Genomic DNA, 15,429 nt, shown 5'->3' with positions numbered 1-15,429 from the left:
TGACTTCAAGATTGCGATGCAGTTTCTGTATTTTGCAGCAATTCAAGAAGGAAAAAAAAAAATACCTCGGAGAGGCTCATTTTGATACAGCACGGTAAAGAAAGAGAATAATTGTTCTCCAACACTGTAAAGCTTTAGATCGGAAACATTTATCTGTGCTGCGTTTTAAAAAAATAAGAAAGGGAAAGAAAGGAAAGAAAAGGAAAAAGAGAACCTGTCGGGGGCTCCCCTATAAGCTATAGTTAAAGCTTTGCATTTCCTGGTGTCTTTTGAAACGTAAAATTCCACAACAAATAGCTCTATAACGTATAACCAGTATGAAGATTCAATTCAGTTTTAAGCACTTTAGTTTGCTTTTGAATCTTGCTATTTTCTGCATTTGTTTTGACTGCTCTCATCATTCAAGATTGACGCTTGGATGGGTGTGTAGGAGGAAGCAGCAGCAGCAGGCTTACAGCTTGCAGACAAAAAAAATCTGCCTTATCTGATGGCTATTATTGAAAATGCGAGGTGTAGCCTGGGCTGGGTAATGAAGGGGAGCGAGCGAGGGGGAGCAAGGAGCATGGAGCTGCATACTGATGAGTGTAGGAGTACTTGATAAAAAGAATTCTGGCTGCTGGCCGTGCATTGCTCATTGTGGAGTACTCCAACAATCACACAGAACGCAGACCAGCCTAAGCTGACAGCTTGATATGCCTTCTTCTGCTGCCTGGTTTTGGGGGCTGTGTGACGTACTGGTCGGTAGTAAAGATTAATATGTAAGAAATGTGGAGCTAGGATCAAGTCATACTCCACAGCCTGCCTGGCAAACTATGTTTTACTTCTGACTTTGCTCTCTCGCTGAGAACATTAATCTGTCAAGCTGGCGGGCTCCTTTGATAGCAACTTTCCCAGGAGCATGATGTGGCAATGCCACCTCTCAGCCCAGGACTACCGCTATTACCCCGTGGACGGCTACTCCCTGCTTAAACGCTTCCCTCTTCATCCTCTTACAGGACCCAGATGCCCTGTCCAAACAGTGGGACAATGGTTGGAAAGCATTGGGCTACCTCAGTACGAGAACCACCTGATGGCTAATGGATTTGACAATGTGCAGTTTATGGTAAGACGCTCTCTGTGTCCACGGAGCTGCCTTTTGTCTGTCTTTGCTTCTTATGTGTCTTACACGGCTCAGAGGCAGCCTGATTTGCACCAAAACTGGTCAATTGTATATATGTAACTGCATTAGAAAATCGGATGCCCTTAGGACTGAACCGACTGTGTAACATATAGGCACTTGCTGAAAAATGAGATCTATGTGCATCCATATACATGTGTATTATATGAATGAACCGGTGAGAGTACTATTTATAGGCAGTGAAAGAAGATTAACATTTATATTCTCCCTGTCATTCTTTGTGTGATTTTTATAAATCTGTCATCTCAGAATACCCAGTTAGGTGATGATAGCACTCTTCAGTTAATTCTAGATTCCTGAAACATATTTCATTTGGGTATCAGCACTTAGTGATTAATTAAACAATTTGTTGTGTTTATGGTATGAAGATCATTTTTTTCCTTATAATTGTTCAATAATGAGTTTAAATTGTGTGGATGACCTTTAGTTCATTAGCAAACTGATTCGAATGGTCTATCGTAGAGAGCTTTCGCTTAGTTTACATGCTGATTGAAGAGCAACAAGGTACTGTTTATGATTTTAGGTAGAAAACAAACACTTCCATCAATTAACTGTCAATATCTAGAAAGAGAGGCTGATGGACTAAGTACATTCGTGTACTTCTGAATACTGGTCTGCCTGCAGTCTAAAGCTGGTCGTGCAAACTTCCCACTGTGATGAATATAGGTGAGGAAGGAGGATGGGGAACTGTGCAGACCCATAACACAGCTTTGTGATCATTCACATGCCTCCCCCAGTGCTCATCAGTTTCCCTTGTTAAGCTACGTCACAGTCAGTATTACCTTCCTTTGCTTTTAAGGTCCCATCACACATATTACTAATTCCTAATTTAGAGAGAAAATACTTAACATAGGCATGTAGCACAAAATGGCTTGCAGAAACAATTAATAGCTATTTCTAAATAAAATACTGGAGCTTACACATGAGGCTTATTAATAATAAAATTGATAACATTATACTGAGAGCTAGGCACGTCTTTTTATTTTCATTTTAGATTATTTTCTCCAAGCTTAACTTGACTATTGTAGATTTGAAGATTATTTAAACTGTTAAACTTTTGCTTCTCCAAAAATGTGTGTCCCATGAGCTGTTTTTTTTTAAGCTGCATCAATGTAGTGAGACATATGAGCCCTAAGTAATTGTACCCATAAAACTCTTAATGAACCCACTTTTAAATAATGAGACATGCAGCAACTATTATTTTTCTCATGTCTAAGAATACTGTCACTGATTAGACAGATTGTATAGCTATCAAAATAGGGGGGGGAATAAAATTTTCTTTAGTTGCTGTGAGAGTCTTAGGACAGACAGGGTAGAATTAGGACAGCCTTAGGACACTAAACAGATGACACTAAGAATTAGAGAAACTATTACATTTACTGCACATTTGGATGAGTCTTTATTCTTTCTCCTTATCTCTCCTTGAAATAAGACTTTTTCACTCCCACTCCTCAAACCTGTGTCCAGATTTATTCTGGTCCCGTGAGAAGTTAGCTAGGTCTTTGGATTCTCTGGATCATTGATCTACTTTGAAAGATTTTAATTCAGCATAATTTTCCTCTGAATGTTAAACACTTTAGAGTAAATATAATCCCTTTTTGAAAACCCAATGCAAAGGTTAATCAAACATGTTTCCAATAAGCATTTGGAGATTGGAAAAAAGCATTCATGAATAAAATATGTATAAACACTCCAAAATGTATCCAGGAGGAAAAAAATCCTGGACATATATGACAAAACCAGGGTCTGATCCTCTCCATAGACTTTCGACTTTATTTTTTCAATTCAAATTATTGTATATAATTTTTCAGAAATTAAGAAAACATAGTTAATTCAGAAAAATCAAACACTTTCTATACAAGACAGAATTTTAAAAATTTGAATTATCATTCAGAGGAGTTAATTATGGAAATGAAGCAAATCATAAAACAGTGTCAACAATTATCACTTTGCATGCTGCTATACACCATTTATTTGCTACTAGCATTATACAAAATCAGTTTCTATCTCTATAAAAATTATTTATTGATCTCCATAATCTAATTTACATAATTATGAACTTAGTTAAAGTACACTAATATGATCAGCCAACTTTGAGAAATAGGTTTCGTTAATGTGGTGAAAAATCTGTTGGACCTGCTTAGTCTCCATTCGGTATCATATTCTAGCTTTTGTTTTTCTTGAAGCACATTCTGACCTGCATTTATTCATTCTGTTGCCTAAGCAACAAGCACCACACTCCTATTAACTATGATATAGTGCAGGACTTATTTATTTTTTAGAACAAGACAGTAGAGACATCAAAAGGATATAATTAATGTTGGTTGAAATATTGTACTGCATCCATGCATAGATATTCTTTATTTAGGAAACATTCTCAAGAGTTAATTTTTCATTTAATCAATATTCCATAATGAATATGAGTTTCAAAGGGTCCATATAAGTAAATTTCAAAGTATTTATTGAAAGCTTTACAAATTTTTTTAATAACTGTTCTACATACTCTTACACATAAACACAATATGTGAATGATTTATCCACACAGCTGTGATTAACTTTATTAATAAAGATTTTTTACATCAATTCCTAGGCAGAAAAGAAGGACCTTGTTAGAAAAGAAGGACTCATTTATTTTTAAATTTTTATCCATTATTGTTTCTCCTTTGGGCTCTTAAAACTTATTCTTGATTTTATTTATGTATCAATCTTGTTAAAATACCTGAAAGTTAAAATTCCAAACTTTTTCTTTATGTATCTGGTCCTGGTTTGCAGAATAGTATTGCACAGGACATTTATGTGTCCTTAAAAATATAAAATAAGTGAAAATAGGTACAAAGAATAACTACAAAATTACATTTAAGACTTTGGGAAAGTTTAGATCTATGTGGCAAAAGTCCCTTCAACACAGAAATCCTTTGTCTGAAGACTTGTTCAAGCCCCGCTCTACCTGTCCATCCCCTCTGAAGTCACATATTATCAGCTCCCATCTACTTCAGCGTGTCTACCTGCTACTCACTAGCCTCTGGGAGTGCCGCCATGGTCCTCTGATATCCCACTTGTTTTCCCCAAATTTGTAACATATAGGATGTGTCTGACTTTCAACATTACTTTTTTTTCACTAAGGAGTTTAAGTATGAAATGATTACTGTATAAAATGCTCATGATGATTTACTTTCTTTTTGGATATAATTCCATCATCATGTCTTTTCCTGTGTTAATGGCTGCTTCCTAATATGTAAGCCTCAAACTATCTGTTCTTGTCCTGATGAATACTCATTTGTACACTCCCTCAGCTTTCACAGCTATTCCTTTCCTTCCTCTCTGTCTTTCATCCTCAAAGGTCTAACTCAATTTCTGCCTTGTTTCTATAGCTTTTCTTAAGGGCTCCAGTACTTAGCAGCCTCTCTTTTCTCGATTTCATGTAGGGGTTGTATTTGGCATGAAAAATTACATTTGGCATGCCATTATTTACTCTCCAGGATTGGGAGTTAAGTTTTCACTTGAATATATCTTATCTCCCCAACTAGACTAGAAGGTCTTCGAGTCCAAGTTCTAAATATTCGATTTCCTTGCATTCCTAGCACTCCTAGCATAATGTAGTATACACAGAAATCTCCCCATAAAAACCGGATCCACAGCAGATTATTATAGATGGACATCCAGCCAAGGACTAAAAGCCTCATCCTGCCAGTGGGGACATAGAGCATTAGTACCTTTTATCCATTCATGCAACAAACACTCCTTAAACATTTCCTGTGTGCTAACAGCATTGTTAATTAAATTACTAAGGGTATAACAATAACCCTTAAAGGGTATTACCTTTGACCTCAAGCAGGTTACAGTATTGCTCTTAGACCTACCATATTATTTGCATGAGCATTGCATATACATTCCTTCATGTGCTAACACAAACGTGTATTCGCACGTTATATCATGGGGATCTTGTCATTCATCCTTTCATATAAGCACCATCCTTAAGCATATTACTTACCAGGAATTGTTTTTTCAGCAGCAAATTACAGTAAGCAATGGTAGAGGTAAAAATCTATCATAGCATGGAGTAGAGTAAAGAAAGATATAGATACTGATAACATCTAAACACTGGCAGTGTTATGATAGATTTGTCATCCAAAGACTACAGTAAGAAGTTTCTCTTACTTGGAGGACTGACCCCTAGCCTCACCATGTTTTAACAGACAGTCATATTTGTAAACTCTAATCAAAAGGGGAAAGAAATTATACCAGCCCATTATTTTAGCACGTCCTATGCTTTCTAGCAATTGACTTAGATGCTTTGACCACTATTAAAATTTCAAAATGCATACAGAATAAGATATAAAAATAATACCAAGGACCCTATGTGAATTAGCATTTTTGTACACTTGAGTAGGTAGCATTCATAAAGAATTTACTGAAGGTCAAAGTGAGTACTGCCTATTAGACACAGAAGTAGAGTCACAGAGCTCTTGGAAGTCATCCATTTGAACCAAAGATTTGAGCAAGATTGATCTTATAAGTATTTAATTCAAACCTTTTTTTCATTTTTGTGGTGCATTTTACATGCTAATAGACTTACTTCTTTTCTTCTCTCTTGCATAACTTTTCTGTAATAAGAGCACCATTTGCAGTTGACCTGATAAAACTGACCTTTTAAGTATCTTAGCAGCATATCTTGACCCAAGTAAGAAGTTAAACTTGGGAAGCAGAAAAATAAATTATCCCTAAAAAATAAGACTAATAACCTTCACAATGTTTTCCTGTTTCAAATATTGTTTAAGAAAATGTTATAAAGTTACTGAGATTTAAGGGTATAAGAGAAATATACCTGCCACACTCCCTATGCCTTCCTGTTTCTGAAACAAGTGGCTTTATGTTGAAAGGGCAGTTATAATTCTCCATATTCATTTAGGCCAGTAGTTACATACCCACTTTTGAAAAAATATCTTTTTTTTTTCAATTATTGGCATTTAAAATCTGTTGGTAACCAAAAGTCAAAGCCAGGAGGGAGTTGTTCTTTATCTAGACAACAGCTTAATTACAAGTGTAACAGGCAACAGCCTTGCAGTGCTGTGAGAGAGGACTGAAGTAAGACTTCTTGTGTCCACTGTCTTGCTTCTGTATGGCTTGATTTACTCACCTGTAAAATCAGTGTAATGAGAGGTCTGGGAGAAATGTTCTTTGGGCTCGTTATTGAATATTTTGAGCTCTTTAAGGATGCAGGGTATGATAGTGGTGCTGGCAGAGCTATTAATTGTTCTTGTAGCTCTCATTAGCCTTGGAAGGACACTGATGGCTTGTGGAGCAGAAAGTCAGAAATGAGGGCATGTGCAGGCATGGCTGTCTGAGAAGGATGAATGGCCTTCAGAAAAAACAGCAGTCACAATTCCAATCCAGTGACTCTAAGGAGAATCAAGCCTTTCCTCCTACCTGGAAGTTACTCTGATTACATATTTGAGCATTAAAATATGCTGCCCCATTTTCTAATAAAGCACTACTACAGCTACCGCTCCTAACTAATGCTCACACGTAACAGCCTTTAATTTAGTCATGCAGCATATTTGCATACTTATCTCCAGTATTGCACCAAATGACCAGATCTTTGGGATGAAGAATTTAATCATGAATTTTACAACTTACTAAAACTGCTGAATTACAGACTGATTTTAAGAAAGTCAGCCACAATCATATTTCATCTCTTCTTTAAATGGACAGATCTCTCAATGACCTCGATTTTCTCATTTCCAGTCACCTCATTTACCCCTATAATCCAGCCTGTTTCCCAACTCTTCCACAAAGTTTGTTCTCTTTTAAGTAAGCTGTAACCTCTTTCTTACCAAATCTCCACCCCTACCCTCTTTTTTTTCCTTACTTCATTTCTCTTTGACCTCTTTCAATGACTGATTCTCACTCTCCACTCCTTATTGGTACTTATTCCCTTGCTGAAATTTGTTTGGTTTCTGTAACGTTACACTGCCCTTTCCAATCACTCCTAGTCTCCTAACCCTCCTGCCTTACAAGGTGGAGGTTGTTTAATCACTAAGTCATATCTGACTCTTGCAACCCCATGGACTGTAGCCTGCCAGGCTCCTCTGCCTCCCAAGGTGGTGGTGCTCAATTTGTCTACCCAGTAGGGAGATCACCGGTTCTTGTATTAATAGATCCGTAGCTGTTCCTACTCTTCCGTGCTTTCTACCTGGCATCCAGTACTGTCTAGCTACTCAATAAACATTTCCGCATACATGTCTGAGTACCAAATATTTAGCACCCTTGCTTCAGCCCCACTCTACTTAAAATCTTTCAATGATTCTCAATTACCTATGGGAGATTATATTTACAAAATCCTTAATGTGGCTTTCATATTGAGGACCCTTTCTAACCTGCCTGATCCAACTTATTTTCTAGCCTCATGTGTTATTTCATCTCTTTACTGTTCTCCAGAACTGACATTTTTCTGTCATTGCCTGGCCTTTGCACATGCTGCCACCTCTGCCAAGAATGACCTTCCTTCCCCTCTTAACTCCTTTTTATCCTTTAGATCTTAGCCTGGTTGTCACTTCTTTTAGCCGTCACTTCTTGCCTGACCTCCCAAGTATGGGTTCGGAACCCTTCTTTCCCCTTGTCTTACTGTGCTATATTCCCTATTTACTTGTTCATCTACCCCACCACCTCTGCCACCACAAACACTACAACGGAGGTGGCAAACTTATTCTATAAATGGCCAGATAGTCAATATTTTAGGTTTTGAAAGCCATATGGTCTGTGTTGCAAGTATTCGACTTTTCTATTTCATCATGAAAGTGACCATAGATAATACACAAATAAATGGACCTGACTGTGTTCAAATATAACTTTATTTACAAAAAAAGAGGCAGATCTAGTCAATAGGCCATCATTTGCTGCCCTTGCACTTGATTTTGAATTTCTTGAGAGTTAGAAAAATTCTTTGATCCTCTGCATCTCCAAGTACAACCTCTGACTTACACATATAGACACAGTAAATGTTTGATGAAAGGAGAAAAGGAAGGAGAAAGGGAGCAAGGAATCAGGCAGGTGGCTCCAATAAGGTTTCTGAGAGCCTGTTTGATTTAAAGAGATCCCAGCCAATAGCTGAGGATATTCAGAACAAGATCCAGTCTTCAGGAGTCTGTCAAGAGCAAAAGGGGGGTTTTGCTCTAACCAACCAGGCTGGAGTATATTTTCAGTAAGGGAACTACACAGGCATAAGAACTAGAAAAACACAGCTGCAGAGGAAGCCTTCTAGTCCCTCTGTTTGGAATTCCTTTCTCTTCCCTCGTCACCTCATTTTACAGCATTGTTCATTGTGTAGCACTGATTGAGCTTAAGCATCACGTCCTCCAAGAAGTATTCCCTAATGCCATTTTGTCATCTAGCTAGCACAACTGCCCTTTCTCTGTGCACCTCTGGCATCCTTTTCTTAGCCCTAAGCTAGGGCTTATTATATTTCATTGCAATTATGTTATCTGTTCAGATGTCTGCTTTCCACCCTAGAAAGTGAGATCCTAAGAGGCAGAAAGTGGGTCTTATTTATCTTTGTATTCCTAAAGCCTAACCCAGGGCCTGGCATATAGTAGCTTCTTAGTAAATATTGATTGGATGACATTTTTAAGTTTTATTTAGTTTCATATATTATATAAATTATACTCATGTAACTCTCACATCTTCCTATCAGTATAGGGTCGCAAAGAGTCGGACATGACTGAGCGACTGAACTGAACTGAACTGAACTGAATAATGAAGATAATGAGATTCAGAAAGTTTTAAAAACTGCCAAGCAGCACCTAGAGTTTAAAACCAAACTGCTTTGACTTAAAAGTTCCTGTTCAATTCACTAAAACCATACTGTTTCATCATTCCTCCCTTCATTCATTCAGTGAATGTATACAGAGCCCCTGTTAGATTGCAAACACTGAACAGAACAAGGGCCCTGCCCTTCGAGCCCTTGAAGCTTGGCCTATTTCTAGTCCTTTAAGGAACCTCTTCATCTCATTTCTTCCTACTTTTCTTTCTCTTCCTCACTGCCTCTCCAGAGGACCTCTATTTTACCAAGACCAGAACTCTCACTGCCAAACAAATACATATCTTCCTTTCTCTGTTCATGATTTCCTTCCTGCCTAACATAGCCTATTTCTTCCCTATTCCCTATTCAAGACTTGTTCCTTAAGGCCTTAGTCTTTCTGCTTGCTCTGCGGAGACTTCCTCTACTGATCTGGACCCTGCCCACCCCTTCAGCTTCACCTCTTACCCATCTTAAGATGGGTTTAATTATTATAGTCTTAATTGTGCCACACTTGCTCACAGATCCATGCCTTTGCACACACAGTTCTCTGCTCAGAACAATACTTTCTTGCACTTATGTTTAGCCTGAGTAACTCTTACTTCAAAATTTGACTCAGAGTTTCCTTCTGTAGACCCTTTAAAACAAATTCATATTGCTCAACTATTCTTCAGCAGCCTCTCATGGCACCCTGCTTATCATCTACGGTGGAATCATCTGACCCCTTCCCCTAGGAGATAACAGTGTCTGGTTCAATGTTACCTTCCCAGTCACTAGCACATAGCTGGTTCTTGCATGAATTTTCTGGGGCTGCCACACACTGGAGGGAATGGACTACAGTGATATATCATCTTACAGTTCTGGAGGCTAAAAGTCCAGTATGTCAGCAGGTGTCAGCAGGGGTGGGTCCTTCCTCTGACAGCTCTGAGGGGAGCATGTGCTCTATCCCTCTCTCCTTGGTTTTGCAAAGACGGCTGTCTTCTCCTCATGTTTTCACACTGTCTTCCCTCTGTGTGTGTCTGTCCAGTTCCTCCTCTTATAAGGACACCAGTTATATTGCATTCAGGTCCACCCTAAGGACCTCATTTTAACTAGACTATCTCTGTAAAAACCTTGTCTTCAGATAAAGTCACATTCTGAGGTACTAGGAAGTTAATACTTCAACATAAGGATTTGAGGAAGGGACATAATCCAACCAATAGCAGTTCTCAATAAGAATGTATGAATATGCATCCTTTATTATACCTCACATTGCCAAACACAGTGCATAATGGTTACTCAGTAGATATTTGCTTAATTGAATCAAAGTCAACCTACTTGAGGTTTATGTGAAATTTAAAATGTCTAAAGAATCTGATATTACTCTTTCATCAACGACAAATGCAATCTTCCTGACAGCTTGCTTAGTTTTAGTTAATATGAGAACCAGCAAAGCCAGAACCAAGAGCTTCCTACCTCTCTAGCCCTACACTCTTTCCATTTTACTTTGCAACCTCTGTTGGCCCCTAAATAAATCACATTTACAAAAAATGTTCATTTGTTTGTCATCCTTATAGTTGATGTCTATCTGATAGAGATATGCCAAAGGAATAGGTGATTAAACAAAAGTTGTGTTTTATAGAAAGGAAAGAAAATATAAGCAATTTAATAATATAACTGCCATTAATCAATAACTTGTTAAATACTTTTTTCCATATATTGTATTTCCCTCTCTCACAAATATAATAAAGTATGTAGTGTTATTCCAGTTTTAAAAAATGACAAAATGTGGCTGCTGTGGGTGTTCACTGCTGTGCATGGGCTTTCTCTAGTTGCAGCGAACGTGGTCTGCTCTGCAGTTGCAGTGCGCAGGCTTCTCACTGTGGTGGCTTCTCTTGCTTCAGAGCACAGGCTCTAGGGGGCTCAGCCTGCGGTAGCTTTGGTGTGTAGGCTTAGTGGTTTCGGATCACAGGCTCTAGAGTGCGGACTCAGTAGTTGCGGTGCACGGGCTCAAGCATGTGGAATCTTCCTGGAGCAGGGAATGAGTCCGTGTCCGCTACATTGGAAGGTGGACTCTCAACCACCGGACCACCAAGGAAGTGCAAAAGTTACTTATTCAGAGACTAACTATCTGGCCCCGTGCACTCAAGACTCAAACCCAGGTCAATTTGAGTCTAAAGGGAAGACATTTTCAGTAAGAGTCGCTGAGGCAATGTATGTGGGCAAGATGAGGAAGTATGGGTTCTGGACACACAAAAATAGCATGAGCATTTTTGATTCTTGGGGTGATACAGGGGACGATGATTCAGAGGAGAACCAAGAAGAGGTAAGAGAGAAGAAAAATCTTGCCTCATGCAGAGAGTAGGCAGTCTTCATTAAGGAAATTTCCTGCCACACAGGGTTATAAAAATAAAGGTATACCTCTGAGTTTGACCTCAGACCACGAGACCTTCTGCATAGGATTCATTCCTTGCATGCAAGAGACGTTACATGAAACGGGAGCAATGTTCATGGAAGATATGATTACATCTTTTGGATATAATGAAAATGGAAGGCTTATTACAGCTTTTTTAAGAAGTAATGAATATGATTATAAATGGCTACAAATTTTTATCCACAAGAAAACTCACATGAGAAAGACATAGAAACATCTTACAGGGCATTGCTTGCGTGTCCCTGACTTCCTCGTCTGGTCTGTATGTACCATGCACATCATAGACGTTGGGAACTATTCATTCATTTAAGAGCGTATGAGCTGAAAGAGTAAAGAGCCCCTGTGACTCTACTTATAGAAGTACCTTAGGAGGAGAGAAAAATGCAATGAATTATTAACATAGGCTTCTGCATATCAGATCATTGATTTCTGCCCTTTGAGTTAACAGAATTAAATTTCAGGTGGTTAAACTTTTACCTTCTGTCAGACTGAGCAAAAATGACTAAGATTCATAACCAAAGCATTGTGAAACATCTTGAGTTTATAAGCCAATGTCTGTTTAGATGGTTGGCAGGAAGAATAAGGTTTGTCCTTCCAGAGTTTTGAAGGAGATCTTGGAATAGGAGACCTAGAATCTAAAATATCTCATTTTTCTTTGACAGGAGTTGTATTGCTCATTTTTATCAGAAACAGGTAACCCTGTGAAGAAGGAAATGAGCGTTTGGTATTTGTTAGGCCTTTATAGCTATATAACCCACCCAGTTGTCAGTTAGCTCGAAACAAGGAACAAGGGACATACAGGCTTGCCAACACCAACTACAGAAATCCCTTACTCTGTCAAAATGAAATGCACAGAAGCCATTCATACCAATTAAGTCATTTAAAAACTGCTAAATGATTGACAGGAAACGGGATGAAGGGAATGTTACATAGTTTTTAAAAAATGTGATGTGCTTACTTTCTGGTAAATAGTTATGAAACAGTGGAAATAAAAATACCATATTAAATATCATCACACTTCATAGTCTTTAAAACTCTTACAAATATATTTTCTCAATTAATGGAGGGGGCAAAATTAATTCTACTTTCAGTTCTAGCATAGTGGTCTGGCATTAGGTAAGCCTTTTTCTCGGCAATCTCTGAACAAGCTCAGATATAACCTGATTTTTTTTCAAAACCCTCCCTCAGTGCTGTGTCTTTCCTAAATGCTGCTCCTGATTACATGTCCTCCGTTCATCGCCAACCTTCTCATAAGAAATATCTACACTTTTTAGCTTCCCCTTCTACTCAATACAGTCAGGCCTCAATACAATTAGCATCTGTCAGCATCCTGAAATTATTTTTAAGTGGTGACTAATTAACTCCGAATTGCCAAATACAGCACACTCTTTCCAGGCTTTATTGACTTCATATTTCTGTGGTCTTGGTCTCTGCTGACCACGCTTTTTCTGCCTGGCTTCTATATCCTTGGCGCCTCCTACCCCAGCAACCACTGCCTCTCTGGCTCCTTTGTAGATCCCCCTGCCTCTGTGTGTCCCCCAGGATTCAGCTCTTTCCCTCTTCTCCTCTCACTCCACACATTCACCTTAGGTGACTTCGCTTATACTAACAAAGACAAAAGTTTTCTGCTCTTATACTATACTGAGACTTCAAAGTATCTGAAAGTGGAATGATCTTTCCCCCAAAACTTGTCCCACAAAAAAAAGCAACTAATTGGGTAGAATGATGATGAGAGATCAAGTGAGATGAGGCTGGAAAGGTAACCACTGGATTTGGTAACACAGAGGCCCCTGAGAGCTTGACAAGAGCACGCTCAGTGGAATAAGAGGCACAGAAGCCATATTACATTGGATTGAAGAAGTGGTAGAATAGACAACTCTTGAAAGAAGTTTTGCTGAGAATGGAAACACAGAAATAAGCAAGTAGCTAAAGAGTGATTTGGGAGTCAAAGAGGTTTTTTTTTTTTAAATCAGAGGATAGTTGCTTTACAATGGTGTGTTGTTTTCTGCTGTACAACAATTCAAATCAGTCATAATTATATATCAGATCAGATCAGATCAGTCACTCAGCCGTGTCCGACTCTTTGCAACCCCATGAATCGCAGCACGCCAGGCCTCCCTGTCCATCACCAACTCCCGGAGTTCGCTCAGACTCACATCCATCGAGTCAGTGATGCCATCCAGCCATCTCATCCTCTGTCGTCCCCTTCTCCTCCTGCCCCCAATCCCTCCCAGCATCAGAGTCTTTTCCAATGAGTCAACACTTCCCATGAGGTGGCCAAAGTACTGGAGTTTCAGCTTTAGCATCATTCCTTCCAAAGAAATCCCAGGGCTGATCTCCTTCAGAATGGACTGGTTGGATCTCCTTGCAGTCCAAGGGACTCTCAAGAGCCCTCTCCAACACCACAGTTCAAAAGCATCAATTCTTCAGTGCTCAGCTTTCTTCACAGTCCAACTCTCACATCCATACATGACCACAGGAAAAACCATAGCCTTGACTAGATGGACCTTTGTTGGCAAAGTAATGTCTCTGCTTTTGAATATGCTATCTAGGTTGGTCATAACTTTCCTTCCAAGGAGTAACCGTCTTTTAATTTCATGGCTGCAGTCACCATCTGTAGTGATTTTGGAGCCCAGAAAAATAAAGTCTGACACCATTTCCACTGTTTCCCCATCTATTTCCCATGAAGTGGTGGGACCGGATGCCATGATCTTAGTTTTCTGAATGTTGAGCTTTAAGCCAACTTTGTCACTCTCCACTTTCACTTTCATCAAGAAGCTTTTGAGTTCCTCTTCACTTTCTGCCATAAGGGTGGTGTCATCTGCATATCTGAGGTTATTGATATTTCTCCTGGCAATCTTGATTCCAGCTTGTGTTTCTTCCAGTCCAGCGTTTCTCATGATGTACTCTGCATATAAGTTAAATAAACAGGGTGACAATATACAGCCTTGACGAACTCCTTTTCCTATTTGGAACCAGTCTGTTGTTCCATGTCCAGTTCTAACTGTTGCTTCCTGACCTGCATACAAATTTCTCTCTCTCTATATATATATATAATTTCATATATATATATAATTATATGTATATATATATCCCTTCCCTCTCTATATATATTGCCTCCCTCCCCCTTCCCATCCTACCCTCTAGGTCACCCCACCCCTCTAGGTCTAGCCATACTGGGTTCCCTGTGTTATACAGCAGCTTCCCACTGGTTATCTGTTTTACATATGTAATGTATATGTGTTAATGCTACTTTCTCAATTTGTCCTACCCTCTCATTTCCCTGCTATGTCCACAAGTTCATTCTCTATGTCTATGTCTAAAGGGAAGATTTTTTTTAAAACAGGAGAGACTAGAGTCACATTTGGCTACTAAAATAAATGATCAGGTAGAAAGGGAGCTATTGATATTGGAGAAAAGGAGGGATTGACTGAATGAATAAAGGTGAGATGTTTTTGGATTCAGAGACAAAGGGAAGAAGTGTCTTTGATGGAGACATTCCTATTGTAGTAGGAGGAAAGACAGAGAGAATGGGTATTCTAATGATTAGTGTATAGGATGATGAGAATATAGATAGGGCTATGTTCCTTCCAATGGCTTCTATTTTCTAACTTATAAGACATTGGCATAGAAGATTTGAAGATAGAGAAGATATGAAAGAGTAATTTCAAAAAGTAGGAAAGAAAATTTATAAAGAAAATGGAGTAGAATTACAGGGCCATGTTGAGGGCTTATTTGAGATTTTTAATCATCATGCTCAAAAGAAATTAGAAAGACAATTGTGCTCTAAGCTACAGAACTGCTTTCATAGTTTGACTCCTTCTCGTACTTGGTGTGAGATAGTGGGTTAGTCACTTAACCTCCCTGAGCATCAGTTTCCCCACTTCAAACAGGAGCTAGCACTGCCTGATTCATAGGGCTGTGGTGAGAAGTAGCTTAAGGCTAGCTGTGTGCTTTCAGTAGGCAATGAATCATGATGGTGACCAGAGTGCCTGTTCCATTTAGCTGGCAAGCCACTTTGGAATTATTGACAGCACAATGATA

At 38.8% G+C, this 15,429-nt stretch overlaps 1 protein-coding gene across 14 annotated transcripts in view; it reads left to right on the top strand.

Moving 5' to 3' along the window:
• The window catches only part of ANKS1B (ankyrin repeat and sterile alpha motif domain containing 1B), a 1,153,827-nt gene that overhangs the window by 721,829 nt on the left and 416,569 nt on the right, over window positions 1-15,429 (top strand). For 8 of the 14 annotated variants that reach the window (XM_086400851.1, XM_086400849.1, XM_086400852.1 and 5 more), the window contains exon 15: window positions 996-1,102. In XM_086400851.1, the coding sequence (XP_086256977.1) occupies window positions 996-1,102 (107 nt within the window). Of the gene's footprint in view, window positions 1-594; window positions 1,103-15,429 lie in introns of those variants that run through there. The other 6 variants (XM_086400857.1, XM_086400853.1, XM_086400858.1 and 3 more) reach the window with 2 other exon arrangements.

Source organism: Bos grunniens, chromosome 5 (assembly GCF_055505025.1).
Source record: "Bos grunniens cultivar Pamir isolate PY7600 chromosome 5, Bosgru_T2T1.0, whole genome shotgun sequence".
In the NCBI taxonomy this organism is placed as follows: Eukaryota; Metazoa; Chordata; class Mammalia; order Artiodactyla; family Bovidae; genus Bos; species Bos grunniens.
Note: the sequence above shows the minus strand (reverse complement) of the source record. Positions and strands in the feature narration are given on the sequence as shown.